Below are 19613 nucleotides of genomic sequence, written 5' to 3'. Positions count from 1 at the left end.
CAGGGTCCCTGCTCATCTGTGTGAACGTGCCTTAGGCATGCTGCATGAGGACTGCAGATGTGGCCAGGGCAATAAATTGCAATGTCCATACTGTGAGACACCTAAGACAGCACTACAGGGAGACAGGAAGGACAGCTGATCATCCTCGCAGTGGCAGACCACGTGTAACAACACCTGCACAGGATCGGTACATCCGAATATCACACCTGCGGGACAGGTACAGGATGGCAACAACAACTGCCTGATTTACACCAGGAACGCACAATCCCTCCATCAGTGCTCAGACTGTCCGCAATAGGCTGAGAGAAGCTGGACTGAGGGCTTGTAGACCTGTTGTAAGGCAGGTCCTTACCAGACATCACCGGCAACAAGGTCGCCTATGCGCACAAACCCACCGTCGCTGGACCAGACAGGACTGGCAAAAAGTGCTCTTCACTGACGAGTCACAGTTTTGTCTCACCAGAGGTGATGATCGGATGTTTATCGTCAAAGGAATGAGCGTTACACCGAGGCCTGTACTCTGGAGCGGGATCGATTTGGAGGTGGAGGGTCCGTCATGGTCTGGGGCGGTGTGTCACAGCATCATCGGACTGAGCTTGTTGTCATTGTAGGCAATCTCAATGCTGTGCTTTACAGGGAAGACATCCTCCTCCCTCATGTGGTACCCTTCCTGCAGGCTCATCCTGACATGACCCTCCAGCATGACAATGCCACCAGCCATACTGCTGGTTCTGTGTGTGTGATTTCCTGCAAGACAGGAATGTCAGTGTTCTGCCATGGCCAGCGAAGATCCCTGATCTCAATCCCATTGAGCACATCTGGGACCTGTTGGATCGGAGGGTGAGGGCTAGGGTCATTCCCCCCAGAAATGTCCGGGAACTTGCAAGCGCCTTGGTGGAAGAGTGGGGTAACATCTCACAGCAAGAACTGGCAAATCTGATGCAGTCCATGAGGAGGAGATTCACTGCAGTACTTAATGTAGCTGGTGGCCACACCAGATACTGACTGTTACTATTCCATTTCTGTTAGTCACATGTCTGTGAAACTTGTTCAGTTTATGTCTTGGTTGTTGAATCTTTTTATGTTCATACAAATGTTTACACATGTTAGGTTTGCTGAAAATAAAAGCAGTTGAAAGTGGGTTGCTGAGTTTATTTTGAATGTTGAAACTTGACACTGGCCGACGCATCCTGAAAACTGCACTGTTAGATCGGTTTCATGCTGAAGAGCTGCTTAAGTATTTTTTTTTCTCTCTCTCGTAAATGTAAACGAGTGTAAATGTCAACATCATAATGTATGTCGAAATGATTGATGCCTGACACGCAAAACATGAGCTCATTGATGTCATAAAATATCAGTCTACTTTTTTTATTCCATTCGTTACTCTTGGTCGGACTCTTCCATAAATATTTAGTTTATACTTAGGGTTATGTTCTACCTAAGTTTAATGGTGCAACGCTCAAATATTTAGTAGTGCGTAAATTGTGACTTAGTGCCCATTTACGCCACAACTAGGCTAAGTTTTAACTTGCGCACAGCTGGTGCATCCGGCCCCTGGTGATTTCCGAAGCAATCGCACAAATGTTTGCGCTATTTATCATTTTAAACAATAAAGCCAGAGGAGGACGTTGCTTTCATTCTTTGTAGCTTGCGATTTAGAAATAAAGACTTGCATGACCAGGGGCTGCATTAGCTGAAAACTCTTGAAAGTCTTGACCATGAAAACATGCTATAAAGCCGCACGTAGCAAAGTTTAAAAATCTTGTTTTAGCACTGCGGTTGATTGACAGGTAGAACTTTCATCCTTGGTTTATCCTTGGCACATCTGTAGAATCATTCCCAGCGATGTGGTCGTGAGTAATATCGGAAAAAAAACGTTTTAACACAACACTTTCTCCAAATGTGTAAAAGCGTCATGAATACTCAGTTTTCACTTATCGTGTCACCTCCTGTTATTGATTATCATCCATTTGCCCTCAAACCGACAATAATGAAGTGCTTTGAAAAGCTAGTCCTCTCTCACATCATAGCCATCATCATCCCAGCCACCCTGGACTCACACCAGTTTACTTACAGAGCAAACAGATCTACAGAGGATGCCATCTCTCTGGCTCTTCACACTGCCCTGTCTCACCTGGAAAGATACATACGTGAGAATGTTATTTGTTGACTAGCTCCGCCTTCAGTACTGTTATTCATGATAAGCTCACCTCCAAACTTCATCAACTAGGCATCAGCTTATCACTATGCAATTGGATTCTGAATTTCCTGCATCCTCAGGTGGTGAGACTGGGCCCCCACCTGTCCTCCACTATAACTCTGAGCACTGGAACACCACAGGGATGTGTATTGAGTCCCATCCTCAATTCTCTTTTTACACACGATTGTGTTTCTGCATTCTCCACTAATACCATTGTTAAGTTTGCCGATGATACAACAGTGATTGGTCTGATCTCCAACAACGATGAATCAGCCTACAGAGCGGAGGTGCAGAACCTGGTGAGCTGGTGCTCTGAGAACAACCTGTCACTTAATACAGTAAAGACAAAGGAGCTAATTATCAACTTTGGAAGGTCACAGAACATTGAATACTCTCCAGTCTTCATCAACGGAGACAGTGGAGCAAGTGACCAGCTTCAGGTTTCTGGGCACACACATCTCAGAGGACCTTACATGGTCCACAAACACCAATGCACTGGTCAAGAAAGCACAGCAACGACTGTTTTTCCTGAGGACGCTAAAGAAAGCTGGTCTACCAACAGATACTGGTGACTTTCTACCGCTGCAGCACAGAGAGCATCCAAACATACTGCATCTCTGTGTGGTATTTCAGCTGCACAGCAGCTGATAGGAAAGTGCTCCAGCAGGTCATCTTCAGCACGCAGAAGATCATTGGGTTTCAGCTGCCAGCCATAGAGGATATCTACAGATCATGCTGCCTCAGGAAAGCTATCAGCATCTGCAAGGACTACACACATCCATGCCATCACTTGTTTGAACTCCTTCCATCTGGCAGGCACTATAAGGCCCTTTATGCCCGCACCTCCAGACTGAGAAATAGCTTCTTCCCCAGAGCTGTAACTGCCCTGAATCAATCCACCAAGTATCCCCTCAAAACGTACTGTTTGTCTACAGAACTGTCTGGTACAAATTGACTTCATATACACACACATACTGCACAATGACACCGATAAGTCATATGGTACACAGGGATCAACTCTCATTCATTTTGTCTGGAAATGATGAGCAATTGCCACAGCTGAGCTGTCTGCATTGTTTATATATTACTGCTGGTCACTGTCTATATTGTTATATGCTGTGTATACTGTACATACTGTGCATATTGTGTATACTGTCTGTTACCTATTGACATTTGTTACTCTTCCACACTGTATTGATTCTGTTGCTGCACTACACATTTGGGTTGTTGCAATATTTACCACTGCTGGACTTTTATATTGTTCGTTATTTTATTACTACCTATTGTTGTTATCTTATTGTTTTATTTTTCCTTAATTATTGTTTTATGGCATCGAGTAAGGAAGTTGCAAACCTAATTTCGTTGTACTTGTGCAATGATAATTGTACTTATACAATGACAATAAAGATATTCTATTCTGATTAGTCAACTTCAGGTAGATCGCCAAATTGGCTCGTTCAACTACACACACTTCACGAATTTAAGACAGTTTTAAAAATGATCGTAAGGTCGTGAGCTGCTCGTAAGCCGCGACCACACGAGCACCATCGATTTCCACGTGATCTCTCCCGACTGGAAATATCGGTCGGGAGCTCGCACAACAGCCGAAAATCGCACCATATATGCTCGCCTTTACTGTGCAGTAGTGGTGTACTGTGACATTGTTCAGAAAATCAGTTGCCTCTAATTATTTGGAGATTTTACACTGTCTATATGTCACATCCATTCTGAATTAGACTATTATTTATGTCTGTGGAGATTGTTGTTGGGTAGGTTTAGTTTTGTTTGGTGTAGAGCAAGGGTCTTCAACAGGGGGTCCACAAATGATTGTTTGATCCACCATTGGCACTTGTAATAATCACTCACACGGGAGCGATAAAGATAAGTGGATGTATTTTAATCCATTGACATGTTGAAGTTCCTTTTTCTTTTTAATCATATTCGCGCATCTTGTGTATTTAGTTATGAACTGATTGGAACGCTAAACACTGTTAAAGTGTGACAGATGCGTTTACAGCAGAAGTGTGGACAAACCATTCACGCAAAATGCAACACACATCAGGTTCAGCAGCGCTGCAGCAGAGGGTCGCGTGAGTAAACGCATCTGCTCTGCGTTGGTCGCGCTGTGTGGTTGAGCAGATGACAGCCTACAGTTTATTTTATTATTAGTTGTGTTTTGCTTTCAGAACATTAGCGTACTTGCCTGGTGTAAATAAATAGTTACAGCTGAGATTATCAAGCTGGCATACACGGTCCTAAATGTTCCACACACACAAGACGGTGACTCTCAAAACAACAAAATTAAAGGTGCACTTAGTCATTGCAATCTGTCTGTCTGTCTTTTTCTTTTTATTAAGGAGGGGTTATGGAACAGTGATAAAGAAGGAAAATGAAAAATGTCACTTCATGTCAGTAAAGATGCAGACCCCTGCTGTACATTATTTAATGGTTATTTCAATAGCTTTGCAATATAAACCTCATATATACATACAATAATATGGTAGCTTACCATACACGTTTTTATAGGCATAAAACGCAACACTCAATTTAATACAATATTTAACAAGGGTCCCGGCTCCATCTCTACCCATAGAGGGGTTCTTGGTCTGAAAATTGTTAAAGACCCCTGGTGTAGAGTTTAAAGAGCTTGGCTGGAAATGAAAAGGCTGGAGGTTCGAGTCCCAAGTATACAATTCTTTTAATAAGGGTACTGTAAGTTGCTGGGTGTGCAAAAATGACTCCTCAATTGCAAATCTGACAAGTGGCACAGTGATACACAAATGAGTGTTGATTCATTTATTCACGATTGGAGGGTTAATGAATACTTATATATTTTCTTTATGAGTGTTTAGAATGTCAGACTCTGACAGTGACGAGGACCAGGACCGTCCCTTCCACTTGACAGGGTTTCTGTTTGGCAACATCAATGAGAACGGTCAGCTGGAGGATGACAGCGTGCTGGATACGGTAAGAGGGTGGATGGTCCACCAGACCCCGATCAGACATATTTCTTAAAGTTATAGTTCACCCAAATGTATATTCTGTCATAATTTTCTCACCATCCCATATGTGTATGACTTTCTTCTGCAGAACACAAACTTAGATTTTAAGAAGAATGTCTCATCTCTGTAGGTCCATACAATGCAGTTAAATAGTGGCCAGACCTTTGAAGCTCCAAAAATCACATAAAGGCAGCATAAAAGTAATCCATATGACTTCAGTGGTTAAATGCATATCTTCAGAAGTGATATGATGGTGTGGGTGAGAAACAGATAAATATTTAAGTCATTTTTTTTACTATAAATCTCCACTTTCACTTTCAAAATGTGAAATTTAAAGTGGAGATTTATAGTTAAAAAGGACTAAAATTTTAATCTGTTTCTCACCCACACCTACAGTATCATATCACTTCTGAAGATATGGATTTAAACACTGGAGTCTTATGGATTACTTTTCTATGCTTTTTGGAGCTTCAAAATTTTGGTACCTATTCTTCTAAAAATCTTCGTTTGTGTTCTGCAGAAGAAAGAAAGTCATACACATCTGGGATGGAATGAGGGTGAGTAAATAATGAGAGAATTTTCATTTTTGGGTGACCTGTCCTTTTAGGAGCGTTCGCATAGGGCGCGTTTTTGTGTTCACAAAAATACACATAATAACAGGAACTTTGCGCAGGGCAGGGGGAAAACTGTCCTGATATTTTTGTTGAGGAGGTTGAATTTAAGCGTTGCTAGGATCGCTGTAGTGACAGAGGTTGATTTTAGAGATGCAACTTCTTAGAGTTTATCTTGTTGGCAGCCTAACAGCATGCTAAAGCACAACACGCCGTCAGTATACTTAAATCCTTACATATCATAATTCATCCCCGTAAAACTATTTGGTTGTTGGACGACTAGTTGACCATACTGCCCATCCCTATTGTCATCTCTCTCTCTCTCTCTCTCTCTCTCTCTCTCTCTCTCTCTCTCTGTGCAAGGAGTCAAAGAAGCACCTGGCTGGTCTGGGCTCTCTGGGTTTGGGTTCACTTATTACAGAGATCACAGCCAGTGAGGAGGAAACAGCTGACAACGAGCCAGACCAGAGCAACATTGATTCAGAAGGTCTGTCTGTGTTTCTTTCTCTATAAAGAAGAATCACATGTTTATAAGTCATTTTAGGAACATTATTCCTCACCCCTTGATCAAGCCGTGAATCCTGAAGAATGACCAAGGGCTCAGATTTGGAAAGTTCTAATATAACATGTCTAATATTTGTGTGTGTGGATGTAGGATGGGTAAGGAGCACTGAAGATGCTGTTGATTACTCTGATATTAGTGAAGTTGCAGAGGATGAAACCCGCAAATACAGACAGGCCATGGGCAGCCTGCAGCCAGCACGGAGAGCAGGTAATGCACAGATACGCAGCCACAAATGGTGAGGAAAATGCTGATGTACAAACACAGCTTGATTACTGATGTGTGTGTTTTGGTGTGCAGATGAAGGTGATGACTATGATGCTGATTGTGAGGACGTTGATTCCAAACTCATGCCTCCGCCCCCTCCCCCTAGTCTGCCAATCCCTGCAAAGAAAGAGGACACACCCACTCAGAACAGCAGTGGTAAAAGAGACCGTGCAGTTGATTAATTGAGGATGAATCAGTCTGTGAATAATCAAAAATGTTTTATTATCATATAGAGGGCTTTTGTATGTGGGATGCTGTGGGCTGATTTTATATTATATACTTTTTCTTACCTTTTTATTTTTACTTGTTCCATTTTCTTTCTCATTATTTCCCTTTTTTTCCTACATTTTCTCTCTCTCTCTAGTGAGTGATGAGGGTGATGGCATCATCCTGCCTTCCATTATTGCTCCATCATCTGTGGGAGATAAGGTTGACTTCAGTAGTTCATCAGACAGTGAGAGTGAGAGTGATCGACCGTCTCAGGGTTCAGGGACAGGAGGACAGAGACAGATGTGCCTCACCCTCCCTCTTGCAGGCATTATGCAGAAAGATGCGGCTAAAGCTCTGCCAGGAGTCACAGAACTTTTTCCTGAGTTCAGACCTGGAAAGGTGACCGAGACACGCTTCTGCTAATATCTCTCAGAAATAACCATGTTCCCATTTGCACTACAGTATTAGCGTGTCTCATGATGAGATTTCATGTTTGTGATCTACCAGGTGTTGCGGTTCTTGCGGTTGTTTGGTCCTGGTAAGAACATGCCGTCTGTTTGGCGAAGCGCTCGCAGGAAACGGAAACGAAAGCAGAGAGAGCCACTGGCAGACACGGCCCCAGGTGACAACGAATCGGATCCACCTGAGGGAGAAGCTAAGAAAAAATCAGGGTGGGACTATGAACATGCACCTCCACCACCACCAGAGCAGTGTCTGTCTGATGATGAGGTAATCCAGACCAGACTCAGCCATAGCTAAACATGAAATGTTGGAAAGTGAATTGACACTTCGTATGTGTTTGTTTCTCTCTCTAGATCACCATGATGGCTCCAGTGGAGTCTAAGTTCATGCAGGTATCTGGTGAGGGTGATAAAGTGTCAGAGGTGAGGCCAAAGGTGGCAGAGTGGCGTTATGGTCCAGCACAGCTTTGGTACGACATGCTCGGCGTACCAGAGGATGGGAGTGGCTTCCATTATGGATTTAAACTCAGAGATGAACAACAGCAGGACAGTACTGAAACAGCGGCAGAAACTACTGTGAATGCACCAGCATCTGCACCAGTCATCGAGCAGGCACAGCAACAAGATGCTTATGATGAGGTCTGGTGGCCACTGTGGTTTTTATATAGTACTTTATACTTTATTGAAACATTTTCCTTTGAAATATTCAGCATTTAATTTATTTTAATGAAGTGAAATATATATATTGCAATATCCAATTACATCGGCAACGCCTGGGCTGAGGGATCGGTGAATATTCTTGCTTTAGTGATTTTGCATTGAAAAATTATTTATTTAAAAAATGAAAAACTTAAATCAAATACATTTCTAAATTCAAATTGCACTCCAAACGAAACGAAAAAGCAATTAAAATAATGAAGTGATAAAATAATAATAATATATATATATATATATATATACACACACACCTTTCCATTTACTGTCAGGCAAGAATCCATCTTAACATCATTACTTACACAAATGAAGACATAAAAACAATTATAAATGTAAACATAATAAATCAGTGAAATATAAACCATGGTTCGAGGTGAACGTGTTTTTGTATTATTTTATGTTTTAATCACAGATGCAGAGTTGTGGTCACAATGAACTGCTCTGTGGAAATAAAGTGAACTGAACTCAGAACACCTCCTGAGCTGAGATGTCTGAGGACACTTGCAGCACTCATAGAAGATACTGTTCTTGCAAAAAAAAAAAAAAAAGACAGAAATAAAGAAAGAGTGAGAACCTTTTACATGCTCGTGTTCCACGAAACTGCACGCCTCCGTATCAGCGCTTCAGACATGCGCATAGACGGCTTTTCTGTCATCTGTTCTTAAAAATATAATAAAGTGTTTCTTCAAGCACGTGTCTGTGTGTCTACGGGCAAATTATTTGTAATATTAATTTGATAATAATAGCCTAAAAATAATTTAATACATGGGAAAACAAGCCAAATATCATCTTGACATCGTCAAAGGCATCAGCTATTGGCGATCACTCTGACCATCGTCGATCCCCGAGATCATCGTCTGTCAGCACAACCCTAATGTGCATTTCTCTCTATAAATTAACAAAATGTTCAGACAGTCTCCTTGCTGGTTTTTCCGACACATTCAGAATCATTACCGCTTTTGCCGGTGTCGCTGCAGCTCGCTTCGTGCGTGCGTTTGTAAAATGTATATTTTAAAGGCTCATTACGGTTTAGTATTTCTCTGTAATGCAGAACAGTGTTAGAAATGTTACTTATTCTTTCTCAGCCCTGGAACTCAAACCATTTTCTGATGCCCCCCCAAAAATATATTCAAGTAATTAAATTAATATCATAAACTTGTGACTAGTCAACAAATGGCTTAAATTAACTCCTACTAGTCAACTAGGAAAATCTTTTTTCGGGGGCAGCCCTAGTGAAAGGTAAAGGTAATTGTGTATGTCACAGACAACTCAATTAACATGCATGTTTGTTAGCAGGGGGAGGATGTCTCTCAGATGCAGGATGAGATGTTTTTAATGGTGACCCAGCTGCAGTGGGAGGATGACATCATCTGGAATGGAGATGAGGTGAAACACAAGGGCACAAAGACCCAGCGTGCCAGTCTGGCCGGGTGGCTGCCTACTAGCATGACCCGTAATGCCAATGCTTACAACGCTCAGCAGGGTGAGAGGGTACTGCCGTAATGCAACAGAAATCATGCAAGGTCACACATGCTCACATTAAAACATTCACAGTGTGTCAGATTGTTAGAAATTGCATATTCATGCATTGAATGGACACACAGTATGTCTGCAAAGACATATCTAATGCCATAAGTCAAATGCATTTATTACAAATGACACACATCTGTGTGGTGGATACATTAATTCTTACTACTTAGTATAGTATTCATAGTAGCTTCAGATGCCCATCTTTTTGCTGTCCTAATGGTTTTCTGGTCATTGTCTGTGGAATGTGTGTGTTTTCTAGGTCTAAGTCGCAGTAATTCTCAACTTGTGCCCCTGACTCCTCCCCCTCTGGCCAAAACTCCATCCATAACAGGATCCAAAAGAGAAAAAAACAGCCACGATCATCAAGGTACTGACTGTTGTCCACTTTTCTGGGGTCAGGTTTAAAGCTTTGAAGATGCTGTGTGTTTAATTTGAAGTGTATCCACTCTTTAGGGGACAGAATTGATGCCAAGACTGTCTGCATGTTTTAGTACAGATATATAACTACTGTAACTTCAAAGTTTTTTTTTAAATGATCAAGTGGGCCTGGGTAGCTCAGTGAGCAAAGACACTATCTACCAGCCCTGGAGTCACGAGTTCGAATTCAGTGTGTGCTGACTGACTCCAGCCAGGCTTGCTAATTGGCCCAGTTTCTAGGGAGGGTAGAGTCACGTGGGTAACCTTCCTTGTGGTCGCCATTTGGTGGTTCTCACTCTGTGTGGCGAGTGAGCGATATAGAGGTAGACCGAAATATCAGTTTTACCAATTAATCTGTGCCGATTGTTGATTTTTGGAACTATCGGTTATCGACAAAAATCTATGCCCGTAGTTTTTGATAGTTTTTTTTATTTCTCCGTGATCCTCTGTTAATTGTTTTTTCAATTGACGTTGGGGCATGCAAAGAAAAATGCAACTATATGGAAATGTCCTTCGTCAGCATATACGTACATTGTGTCTCCAACTTCATATATTATTTCAGGCTAGTTTTGTGTTAAAAGTCCCATGTTATGCACCCAATCTTGGAAATTAGTTGAAAATAAACTACATCTGGGATTTTATTCATTTTGGAGTCTGGCCTCTGTGTGTACCGACTAGGAAAATGTTGTAGCATTCTATGAATCGATTTTAAAAACTATCGGCTGATTAATCGGTTATCAACCTTTTCCACCACCTTAGTTATCGTATTCGAAAAATCCTCTATTGGTCAACTTCTAGAGCGATAGCCTCTATACGCGCTTATTCTCCACGGTAACGTGCTCTGCAAGCTACGTGATAAGATGCGTGGGCTGACTGTCTCAGAAGCTGGGGCAACTGAGTTTTTCCTCCAGATTGAGGCTAAAAAGTGCGCCACCATGAGGAATTAGAGAGAATCGGGAATTGGGCATTACAAATTTGGGAGAATAATTAGGTAAAATAAAAATGACTAAATTAAATAATCAATGATTTGATGTATTCAAGCCAAGCAGATAAACTGTTCCTGTATAGTCTTTGACTGCAATGTTAGGCATGTGTGTATGTTCATATTTATTTGTGTGTGTTCCTGCTGTAGCTCATGAGGATGACTCCCCGTGGTTCTCCATATTCCCGATTGATAATGAGGAGCTTGTGTATGGACGTTGGGAAGACAACATAATCTGGGATGATCAGTGTATGGACTGCCTTCCTTCTCCTCCCATTCTCACTCTTGACCCCAATGATGAAAACATCATACTCGGTATAGTTTTTAATTTTTAACCTTTCATATTTACATGTGAAAGGGTTAGTTTACCCAGAATTTAAAATTCTCTCATCATTTACTCACCTTTATGCCATTCCTGATATGTATGACATTCACTCTTCAGCAGAACAGAAACGAAGATTTTTAGAAGAAAATTTCAGCTCTGTAGGTCTCAAGTGAATGATGACCAAAGCTTAAAAGCTCCAAAAAGCACATAAGGGCAGCATAAAATAATCCATAAAACTCCAGAGGTTTAATCCATGTCTTCTGAAGCAATAGCTCGATTACACTTCCTATCGCGCCATTTAGTAATTTGCGCATGCGTCGAAAACTAGGAAGTGTAATCGAGCTTGAAATCATGATCGCCAAGGTGATTACAATTGCAAGAAGTGCAGTGAAAAAGGAGTTATATTTTGGTCTGATCTCGCCCAAAATCGATTAGATTGCTTCAGAAGACATGGATTAAACCACTGGAGTCATATGGATTCCTTTTATACTGCCTTAGTGTGTTTTTTGGAGCTTCAAAGTTTTGGTCACCATTGACTTGCATTGTATAGACCTACAAAGCTGAGAAATTCTTCTAAAAGTCTTTGTTTGTGTTCAGCTGAATAAAGTAAGTCATACACATATGGGATGGCATGAGGGTGAGTAAATGATGAGATAATTTTCATTTTTGGGATAACAATCCCTTTAAACATCCAGACACTCCATGTCTCTGTTGGAGATTTACTGTAAATCAACAAAATATTTTTTTATATTAGTTATCGGTGCTTAAATATTATTACTGTGTTCATGATCTGACTAAAATAGACTTAAGGTCCATTAACAGAACCTTGATGAACCTTCAATTCCCCATTAATAGCAATATATGTTAATGTATATGGATTTTAACTTTTGACCTTGATCTGTCTACAGAGATCCCAGATGAAAAAGAGGAAAGAGCCTCTCATTCCCCCTCCAAAGACAACAAGAAAGAGACGGCACTGAAGAAAAGTCGCATTCTCCTCGGAAAGACTGGCGTCATCAAAGATGAGCCTCAACAGGTGAGAGACAGTGAGAGAAAAGATGTGGGCTGAAGAAAAGAGAAATGTGGATGTGGAAAGAGGATACAAGAAGGCGTTTGATGTGTGTGAACTCTTTCATTCTCTCTCTCTCTCTCTCCTACTCTCTCTCTCTCTCTCTCTCTCTCTCTCTCTCTCTCTCTCTCACACTTCCATAGAATATGTCCCAGCCAGAGATTAAGGATCCCTGGAATCTGTCCAATGATGAGTTCTACTACCCCAAACAGCAGGGGCTCAGAGGATCCTTTGGAGGAAACATCATCCAGGTAGGGCAGTGAAACAAGAACACTACCAAAAATAATTTTTCCCTAGAGCTTAATTTTTTTTTTTTTTTTCCGTCCTCTTGTGTGTCTCTCTCTTTCGGTCTCAGCACTCTATTCCTACTGTGGAGTTGAGGCAGCCATTCTTCCCCACTCACATGGGACCCATGAAACTGCGTCTGTTCCATCGACCATCCCTGAAGAAGTACTCTTTTGGAGCACTGTCCCAGCCTGGCCAGCACCCGGTCCAACCCCTCCTCAAACACATTAAGAAGAAGGCTAAGGTACACTTACACTGACTGAAAATGAATGTGTGTTTGTGAATCTAAAAAGAGTGTGCAATTTTGTGTAATACAGCATATTAGTCAGCCCGGACGTAAAAGTCCCATTAATATTTATGTAACTTATAAACTTTTAAAGACAAACCTACCATGAGCTTCGAGGTTGTTAATCGATCAAATATGCTTCTGCTAAAGCCATCAGTCCACGTTATTTCAACTTAATTTTTTAGAAATCATGTTAAATAGCGGAATTCCAGGGAAAGAACTGCACTACCCATGATCCTGAAGAGAAACGCTACACCAATCAGAGAATCGCGGCCAGCAAAGCGTGCCAAAATACAGTATATTGTTTATTTATAATCAGCAACTTAAAATCAATAGTTTTATTTTTTATCCATGATTTGTTATTTTATTACGTCATTCGCAATGCTTCATGGGATTGTAGTTCATGCCCACATGAAAGATGGTAAGTGATCAGCCTTGTACCCTTGTATTTTCAAATCCATTTTCACTTCAAATCAAAGTTTGTAATGTTGTGATTCACCTCGGAGCTAGTTGGTTTGGTTAATGGCTTAGAACTCTTTATGATTATGAAAAGCCTATGGGAAAAAAAATTAATGGGAAAAATACTTGAGGACCCAGATGGCTGAAAAAGTGGGCGGGCACTGTTGCGCTCTATTGACTTTGATGTTTTAATGTTCGTAATTGTCCTTGATTTGGCCTTTCATATTTTAAACATCTGTTTCTCAGATGCGAGAGCAGGAGCGTCAGGCATCGGGTGGAGGGGACATGTTCTTCATGCGCACAGCGCAGGATCTTACGGGAAAAGATGGAGATCTCATTTTGGCAGAATATAGCGAGGAGTATCCTCCGCTTCTCATGCAAGTCGGCATGGCAACCAAGATCAAGAACTACTACAAAAGAGTAAGTCACTATAAGCAAATTCACACAGAACAGCAGCCGCTGGGAGATTCAGTGCTGAACTATCATACCCAGTGAGGTCTACTATAAAGGGGACACTGAAGATTTGATGTGATAAAGTGGGAGAACATTATTGGTTTGGAACTATTGAAAGATGTTATGTAGGTATGCTGTCTGCGACAGTTTGGCATTTAATGATTGTGTTATTTTGCTGATGGCATTGTCTATGCCTGTGTGTCCAGAAACCAGGTAAAGACCCAGGAGCACCTGACTGTAAATATGGAGAGACTGTTTACTGTCACACATCACCTTTCCTGGGATCTTTGCACCCTGGACAACTACTGCAGGTAACGCATACACTCTTACACAATTTCTGTCACGGCAAGTACACACTCTTTTCCAGCTGTTTTTAGCTTTGTTTTTAAACTAAATGTATCAAATTCATGTCCTCACATTGTCATTCTGAATTGATTGTTAATTAATGGCTTATTTGTGTCTATCGCAGGCTTTTGAAAATAACTTGTTCAGAGCTCCAGTCTATCTGCATAAGATGCCCGAGACGGATTTCCTGATTATCCGGACGCGGCAGGGTTACTTAATAAGAGAACTGGTAGACATATTTGTGGTGGGACAGGAATGTCCTCTCTATGAGGTGCCAGGGCCCAACTCAAAACGAGCCAACACACACATTCGAGACTTCCTACAGGTATGCACCCCATTCTCCCTCCCCATGTTATTATGATTGCCTATTAATAAAGAAAAGTAATAGGCAGCAGTGTATGGATGAGTAGCTTAGACAGATGGGCAAGGACTTGAAGAGCTTTGAAAGTTTTTGTCTATTGGAGACTGACTAAGATGACTAACCAGTGCTGATTATACAAGACAGGAGTAAAATGAGCTGACCGTTTGGTGTATGTGTGAACTCCAACTGTATGTGCTTAGTATGTAAGAAATAAAGAACTCCATGTATTTTGATGGGCAGGTCACAGCATTGATGCCTGTGGAACACCCAGAGAAGTTTGACATTTTGCTTTTTTTTTTTCTCTCTATTTTTGTGTCTAAATAATTTCTCTCTCTCTGTAGGTGTTCATCTATCGTCTGTTCTGGAAGAGTAAAGATCGTCCTCGGCGTATACGTATGGAGGACATAAAGAAGGCTTTTCCCTCTCACTCTGAGAGTAGCATCCGCAAACGCCTCAAACTCTGTGCCGACTTTAAACGCACAGGTGCACTTACATCCTCTCTCACGCACACACACAATAAATATATATATATATATATATATATATATATATATATATATATATATATATATATATATATATATAAAACACCGGTGGCCAAAAGTTTAGAATAATGTACAGATTTTGCTCTTATGGAAAGAAATTGGTACTTTTATTCATCAAAGTGGCATTCAGCTGATCACAATGTAAAGTCAGGACTGTAATAATGTGAAAAATTACTATATCAACTTCTTAACTTCAAAAGTTCTCATCAAAAAATCCTCCATGTGCAGCAATGACAGCTTTGCAGATCCTTGGTATTCTTGCTGTCAGTTTGTCCAGATACTCAGGTGACATTTCACCCCACGCTTCCTGTAGCACTTGCCATAGATGTGGCTGTCTTGTTGGGCACTTCTCACACACCTTACAGTCTAGCTGATCCCACAAAAGCTCAATAGGGTTAAGATCCATAACACTCTTTTCCAGTTATCTGTTGTCCAATGTCTGTTTCTTTGCCCACTCTAACCTTTTTTGTTTTGTTTTTGTGTTTCAAATGTGGCTTTTTCTTTGCAATTCTTCCCATAAGTCCTGCACCCCTGAGTCTTCTCTTTACTGTTGTACATGAAACTTGTGTTGAGCGGGTAGAATTCAATGAAGCTGTAAGCTGAGGACATGTGAGGCATCTATTTCTCAAACTAGAGACTCTGATGTACTTATCTCTTGTTTAGTTGTACATCTTGATCTTCTACATCTCTTTCTGTCCTTGTTAGAGCCAGTTGTCCTTTGTCTTTGAAGACTGTAGTGTACACCTTTGTATGTAATCTATCATTTTTTTTGGCAATTTCAAGCATTGTATAGCGTTCAGTCCTCAAAACAATGATTGACTGATGAGTTTCTAGAGAAAGCTGTTTCTTTTTTGACATTTTTGACCTAATATTGACCTTAAGACATGCCAGTCTATTGCATACTGTGGCAACTCAAAAACAAACACAAACACAATGTTAAGCTTCATTTAATGAAACAAATAGCTTTCAGCTGTGTTTGATATAATGGCAAGTGATTTTCTAGTACCAAATGATCAATTTAGCATGATTACTCAAGGATAAGGTGTTGGAGTGATGGCTGCTGGAAATGGGGCCTGTCTAAATTTGATCAAAAATGACTTTTTTCAAATAGTGATGGTGCTGTTTTTTACATCAGTAATGTCCTGACTATACTTTGTGATCAGTTGAATGCCACTGGTGAATTAAAGTATCAATTTCTTTCCGAAACAGCAAAATCTGTACATTATTACAAACTTTTGGCCACCAGTGTGTGAATATATATATATATAATACTATATATACACTCACCGGCCACTTTTTATGTACATCTGTACATCTACTTATTCATGCAATTATCTTATCAGCCAATCTTGTGGCAGAAGTGCAGTGCATAAAAGAATGCAGATATGGGTCAGGAGTTACTTTTCACATCAACCATCAGAATGGGGGAAAAATGTGATCTCAGTGATTTCGACTGTGGCTTGATTGTTGGTACCAGATGGGCTGGTTTGAGTATTTCTGTAACGTATTTCACACACAACAGTCTCTAGAATTTACTCCGCATGGTGCCAAAAACAAAAAACATCCAGTGAGGGGCAGTTCTGTTGACAGAAATGCCTTGTTAATGAGAGAGGTCAACAGATAATGGCCAGACTGGTTCGAACTGACAAAGTCTTCGGTAACTCAGATAACCGCTCTGTACAATTGTGGTGAAAAGAATATAATCTCAGAATGCTATTCTGAGATGCAGGTTGGCGCTGTTTTGGTGGCACGAGGGGGACCTACACAATATTAGGCAGGTGGTTTTAATGTTGTGGCTGATTGGTGTGTGTACCGGTCAAAACTTTTGAAACATTTGACTGAAATGTTTCTCATTATCTTAAAAATCTTTTGATCTGAAGGTGTATGCTTAAATGTTTGAAATTAGTTTTGTAGACAGAAATATAATTGTGCCACCATATTAATTTATTTCATTACAAAACTAAAATTTAATAAAAAAAAAAAAATAATAAGTTTTGAAATTGATGACTTGGACCAAATAATAAAGAAAAGCAGCCAATAAGTGCCCAACATAGATGGGAACTCCTTCAATACTGTTTAAAAAGCATCCCAGGGTGATACCTCAAGAAGTTGGTTGAGAAAATGTCAAGAGTACATTTCTGCAAATTCTAAGCAAAGGGTGACTACTTTGAAGATGCTAAAATATAACACAGTTTTGATTTATTTTGGATTTTTAGTCACAACATAATTCCCATATTTCCATTTATGTTATTCCATAGTTTTGATGACTTTACTATTATTCTAAATGTGAAAAAAATATTATAATAAAGAATAAGTGTTTCAAAACTTTTGATCGGTAGTGTGTGTGTGTGTATATATATATATATATATATATATATATATATATATATATATATATATATATATATAATATACACATACATACATACTGTTTATCTTAAATCGGATCCTGAGATGAAGTTTCAGTCCCAGTTCACTTACTGGCATTTTTCAATATTTATGATGGTGTAATGCACTGGAAGAAGAGCCCACAGGAGGAGTATTTGCAGTCACTGTGTGTGATTTATCAGTCAGGAGAGGTGGCAGATTCAGAAAAGACAGGATATATGGAAGGTAGGGCAGGAACAGGAAGATGTGGTAAGTACCACAAAATCAGATCATTCTACCTTACATGAAATAGTACCAAATAAGATATAAGTATTTTATATTTCTAATTTTCCGGAAAAAATCTCTAGCCAATAAATAAATCAGGCTTTTACTATAGATAATTGGTTAGCACTGATTAGGGCTGGGCGATATATGTAATATTTTGCCAGCAATGTAAAATTACGCCATATCATGAATATAAATAAAAAGATTGTGGCAGTAGTTTTGTGAGCCTATGGGAGCGTAAAGGTTTAAATAGTGTCTCCAGTTTAAACTTCAGTTGCAAAATTGGCATTAGATTTGGTCAGTTTAATTCATGAATCATTTGGAACTATTCGTTTCAGTGAATTGATTCAAAACTCTGGTGCATAAAAATGTTTTTTAAAATATTATTCTTTGTGTTCATTTAGTGAAAAACAATGTGGAAAAGAGCCTTATTTTTAGTATAGTATTTTTCTTGCATTAATCATTTTAAATCTGCTTTTTGATCAACAATGTCTGTTTGTTTGGTTTCTCTGAATTTAATGCCATTTCAGAACAAATACATAAATATGGAGATATACATCAAATATCATCATAAGGCTGAAAAATATCAGATAATACCCAAAAATTAAAACTCTCATGTTGTTCCAAACCTGTATGACTTTTTTTCTTCAGTAGAACACAAAAGGAGATGTAAGCTAGAATGATGCCCTCAGTTACCATTTACTTTCATTGTATGGAAACAAGATGAAAGTGAATTGTGACTGAGACTAACATTCGGACTGACACCTTTTGTGTTTTAGGATAAAAAATGTCATACTTGTTTGGAAAAACTTAAGGGTAAATAAATAATGACAGCATTTTTGGGTGAACTATCCCTTTAAAATGTTGAGATCCAATCACACAGCTCTCCTCTTTCTTGTTTGCCCTTTTCTGAAGCCCTCTCATGCTCATTCTTTTAGGAATGGATTCTAACTGGTGGGTACTAAAGCCTGATTTTCGGCTTCCTACTGAAGAGGAGATCAGAGCATTGGTCTCTCCTGAGCAGTGCTGTGCGTACTACAGTATGCTGGTAGCAGAGCAGAGACTAAAGGTAAATGCAGATGCACACACCCACCAACAAATGCACAGACTCCTCCTATGCCTATATGCGCATAGTTGTTTTCTCACCGATACACACCAGCTAATGTACACTGTTCTTTCTCTCAGGATGCTGGGTATGGTGATAAGTCATTCTTTGCACCTGACGAAGAGAATGAGGAAGAATTCCAGATGAAGATTGATGATGAGGCAAGGAGTTTAAAGAGAACATCTCCATATTGTCTCTGTGCTTGAGGAAGTCCTTCTTGATCGTTTGCTTATGTCAATGTATGTGTATGATCAGGTGCGCACTGCCCCATGGAACACAACCAGGGCATTCATTGCAGCCATGAAGGGAAAGTGTCTCCTGGAGGTCACAGGGGTTGCTGACCCCACCGGTTGTGGAGAAGGATTCTCATATGTTAAAGTCCCCAATAAACCTACACAGCAGAAGGTACTTGCCATCTGGTCATTTAGCATAGCTCCTGTCTAGTTTAAAATGTCTCCGACAGATGAAAATATTCCACACACACACACACACACACACACACACACTGATACTTTCATTATCACGAACACTGTTTACTGTTTTTATTTTTTTTTTCGTTTTTTTTCAGGATGATCGAGAGCCCCAGCCAGTGAAAAAGACTGTGACAGGAACTGACGCGGATCTCCGACGCCTGTCCCTCAAAAATGCCAAACAGCTGCTCCGCAAGTTTGGAGTTCCTGAGGAAGAGGTGACACTGAAAGTCCTCTTAACAAGCTAATAACTAATCCTAGATACTGCCTCTGACTGACCTATCATTTAATAGTTAACAGAT

The 19613-nt window shown here is 40.1% G+C and overlaps 1 protein-coding gene across 8 annotated transcripts in view; it reads left to right on the top strand.

The window, feature by feature from the left end:
* Nucleotides 1–19613, top strand: part of LOC127424275 (transcription initiation factor TFIID subunit 1-like) — a 36664-nt gene that overhangs the window by 1286 nt on the left and 15765 nt on the right. For 4 of the 8 annotated variants that reach the window (XM_051669343.1, XM_051669326.1, XM_051669335.1 and 1 more), the window contains exons 2-22: nt 5053–5167; nt 6177–6300; nt 6469–6585; nt 6676–6798; nt 7007–7251; nt 7360–7581; nt 7668–7952; nt 9321–9510; nt 9817–9924; nt 11107–11271; nt 12190–12317; nt 12494–12601; nt 12706–12879; nt 13627–13800; nt 14040–14144; nt 14303–14503; nt 14881–15022; nt 18675–18805; nt 18922–19002; nt 19097–19246; nt 19410–19529. In XM_051669343.1, coding sequence (XP_051525303.1) covers nt 5054–5167; nt 6177–6300; nt 6469–6585; nt 6676–6798; nt 7007–7251; nt 7360–7581; nt 7668–7952; nt 9321–9510; nt 9817–9924; nt 11107–11271; nt 12190–12317; nt 12494–12601; nt 12706–12879; nt 13627–13800; nt 14040–14144; nt 14303–14503; nt 14881–15022; nt 18675–18805; nt 18922–19002; nt 19097–19246; nt 19410–19529 — 3207 coding nt within the window. In that variant the 5' untranslated portion in view covers nt 5053. Of the gene's footprint in view, nt 1–5045; nt 5168–6176; nt 6301–6468; nt 6586–6675; nt 6799–7006; nt 7252–7359; nt 7582–7667; nt 7953–9320; nt 9511–9816; nt 9925–11106; nt 11272–12189; nt 12318–12493; nt 12602–12705; nt 12880–13626; nt 13801–14039; nt 14145–14302; nt 14504–14880; nt 15023–18674; nt 18806–18921; nt 19003–19096; nt 19247–19409; nt 19530–19613 lie in introns of all 8 variants that reach the window. The other 4 variants (XM_051669363.1, XM_051669353.1, XM_051669320.1 and 1 more) reach the window with 2 other exon arrangements.

This window comes from Myxocyprinus asiaticus, chromosome 3 (assembly GCF_019703515.2).
Source record: "Myxocyprinus asiaticus isolate MX2 ecotype Aquarium Trade chromosome 3, UBuf_Myxa_2, whole genome shotgun sequence".
NCBI lineage: Eukaryota > Metazoa > Chordata > Actinopteri > Cypriniformes > Catostomidae > Myxocyprinus > Myxocyprinus asiaticus.
Note: the sequence above shows the minus strand (reverse complement) of the source record. Positions and strands in the feature narration are given on the sequence as shown.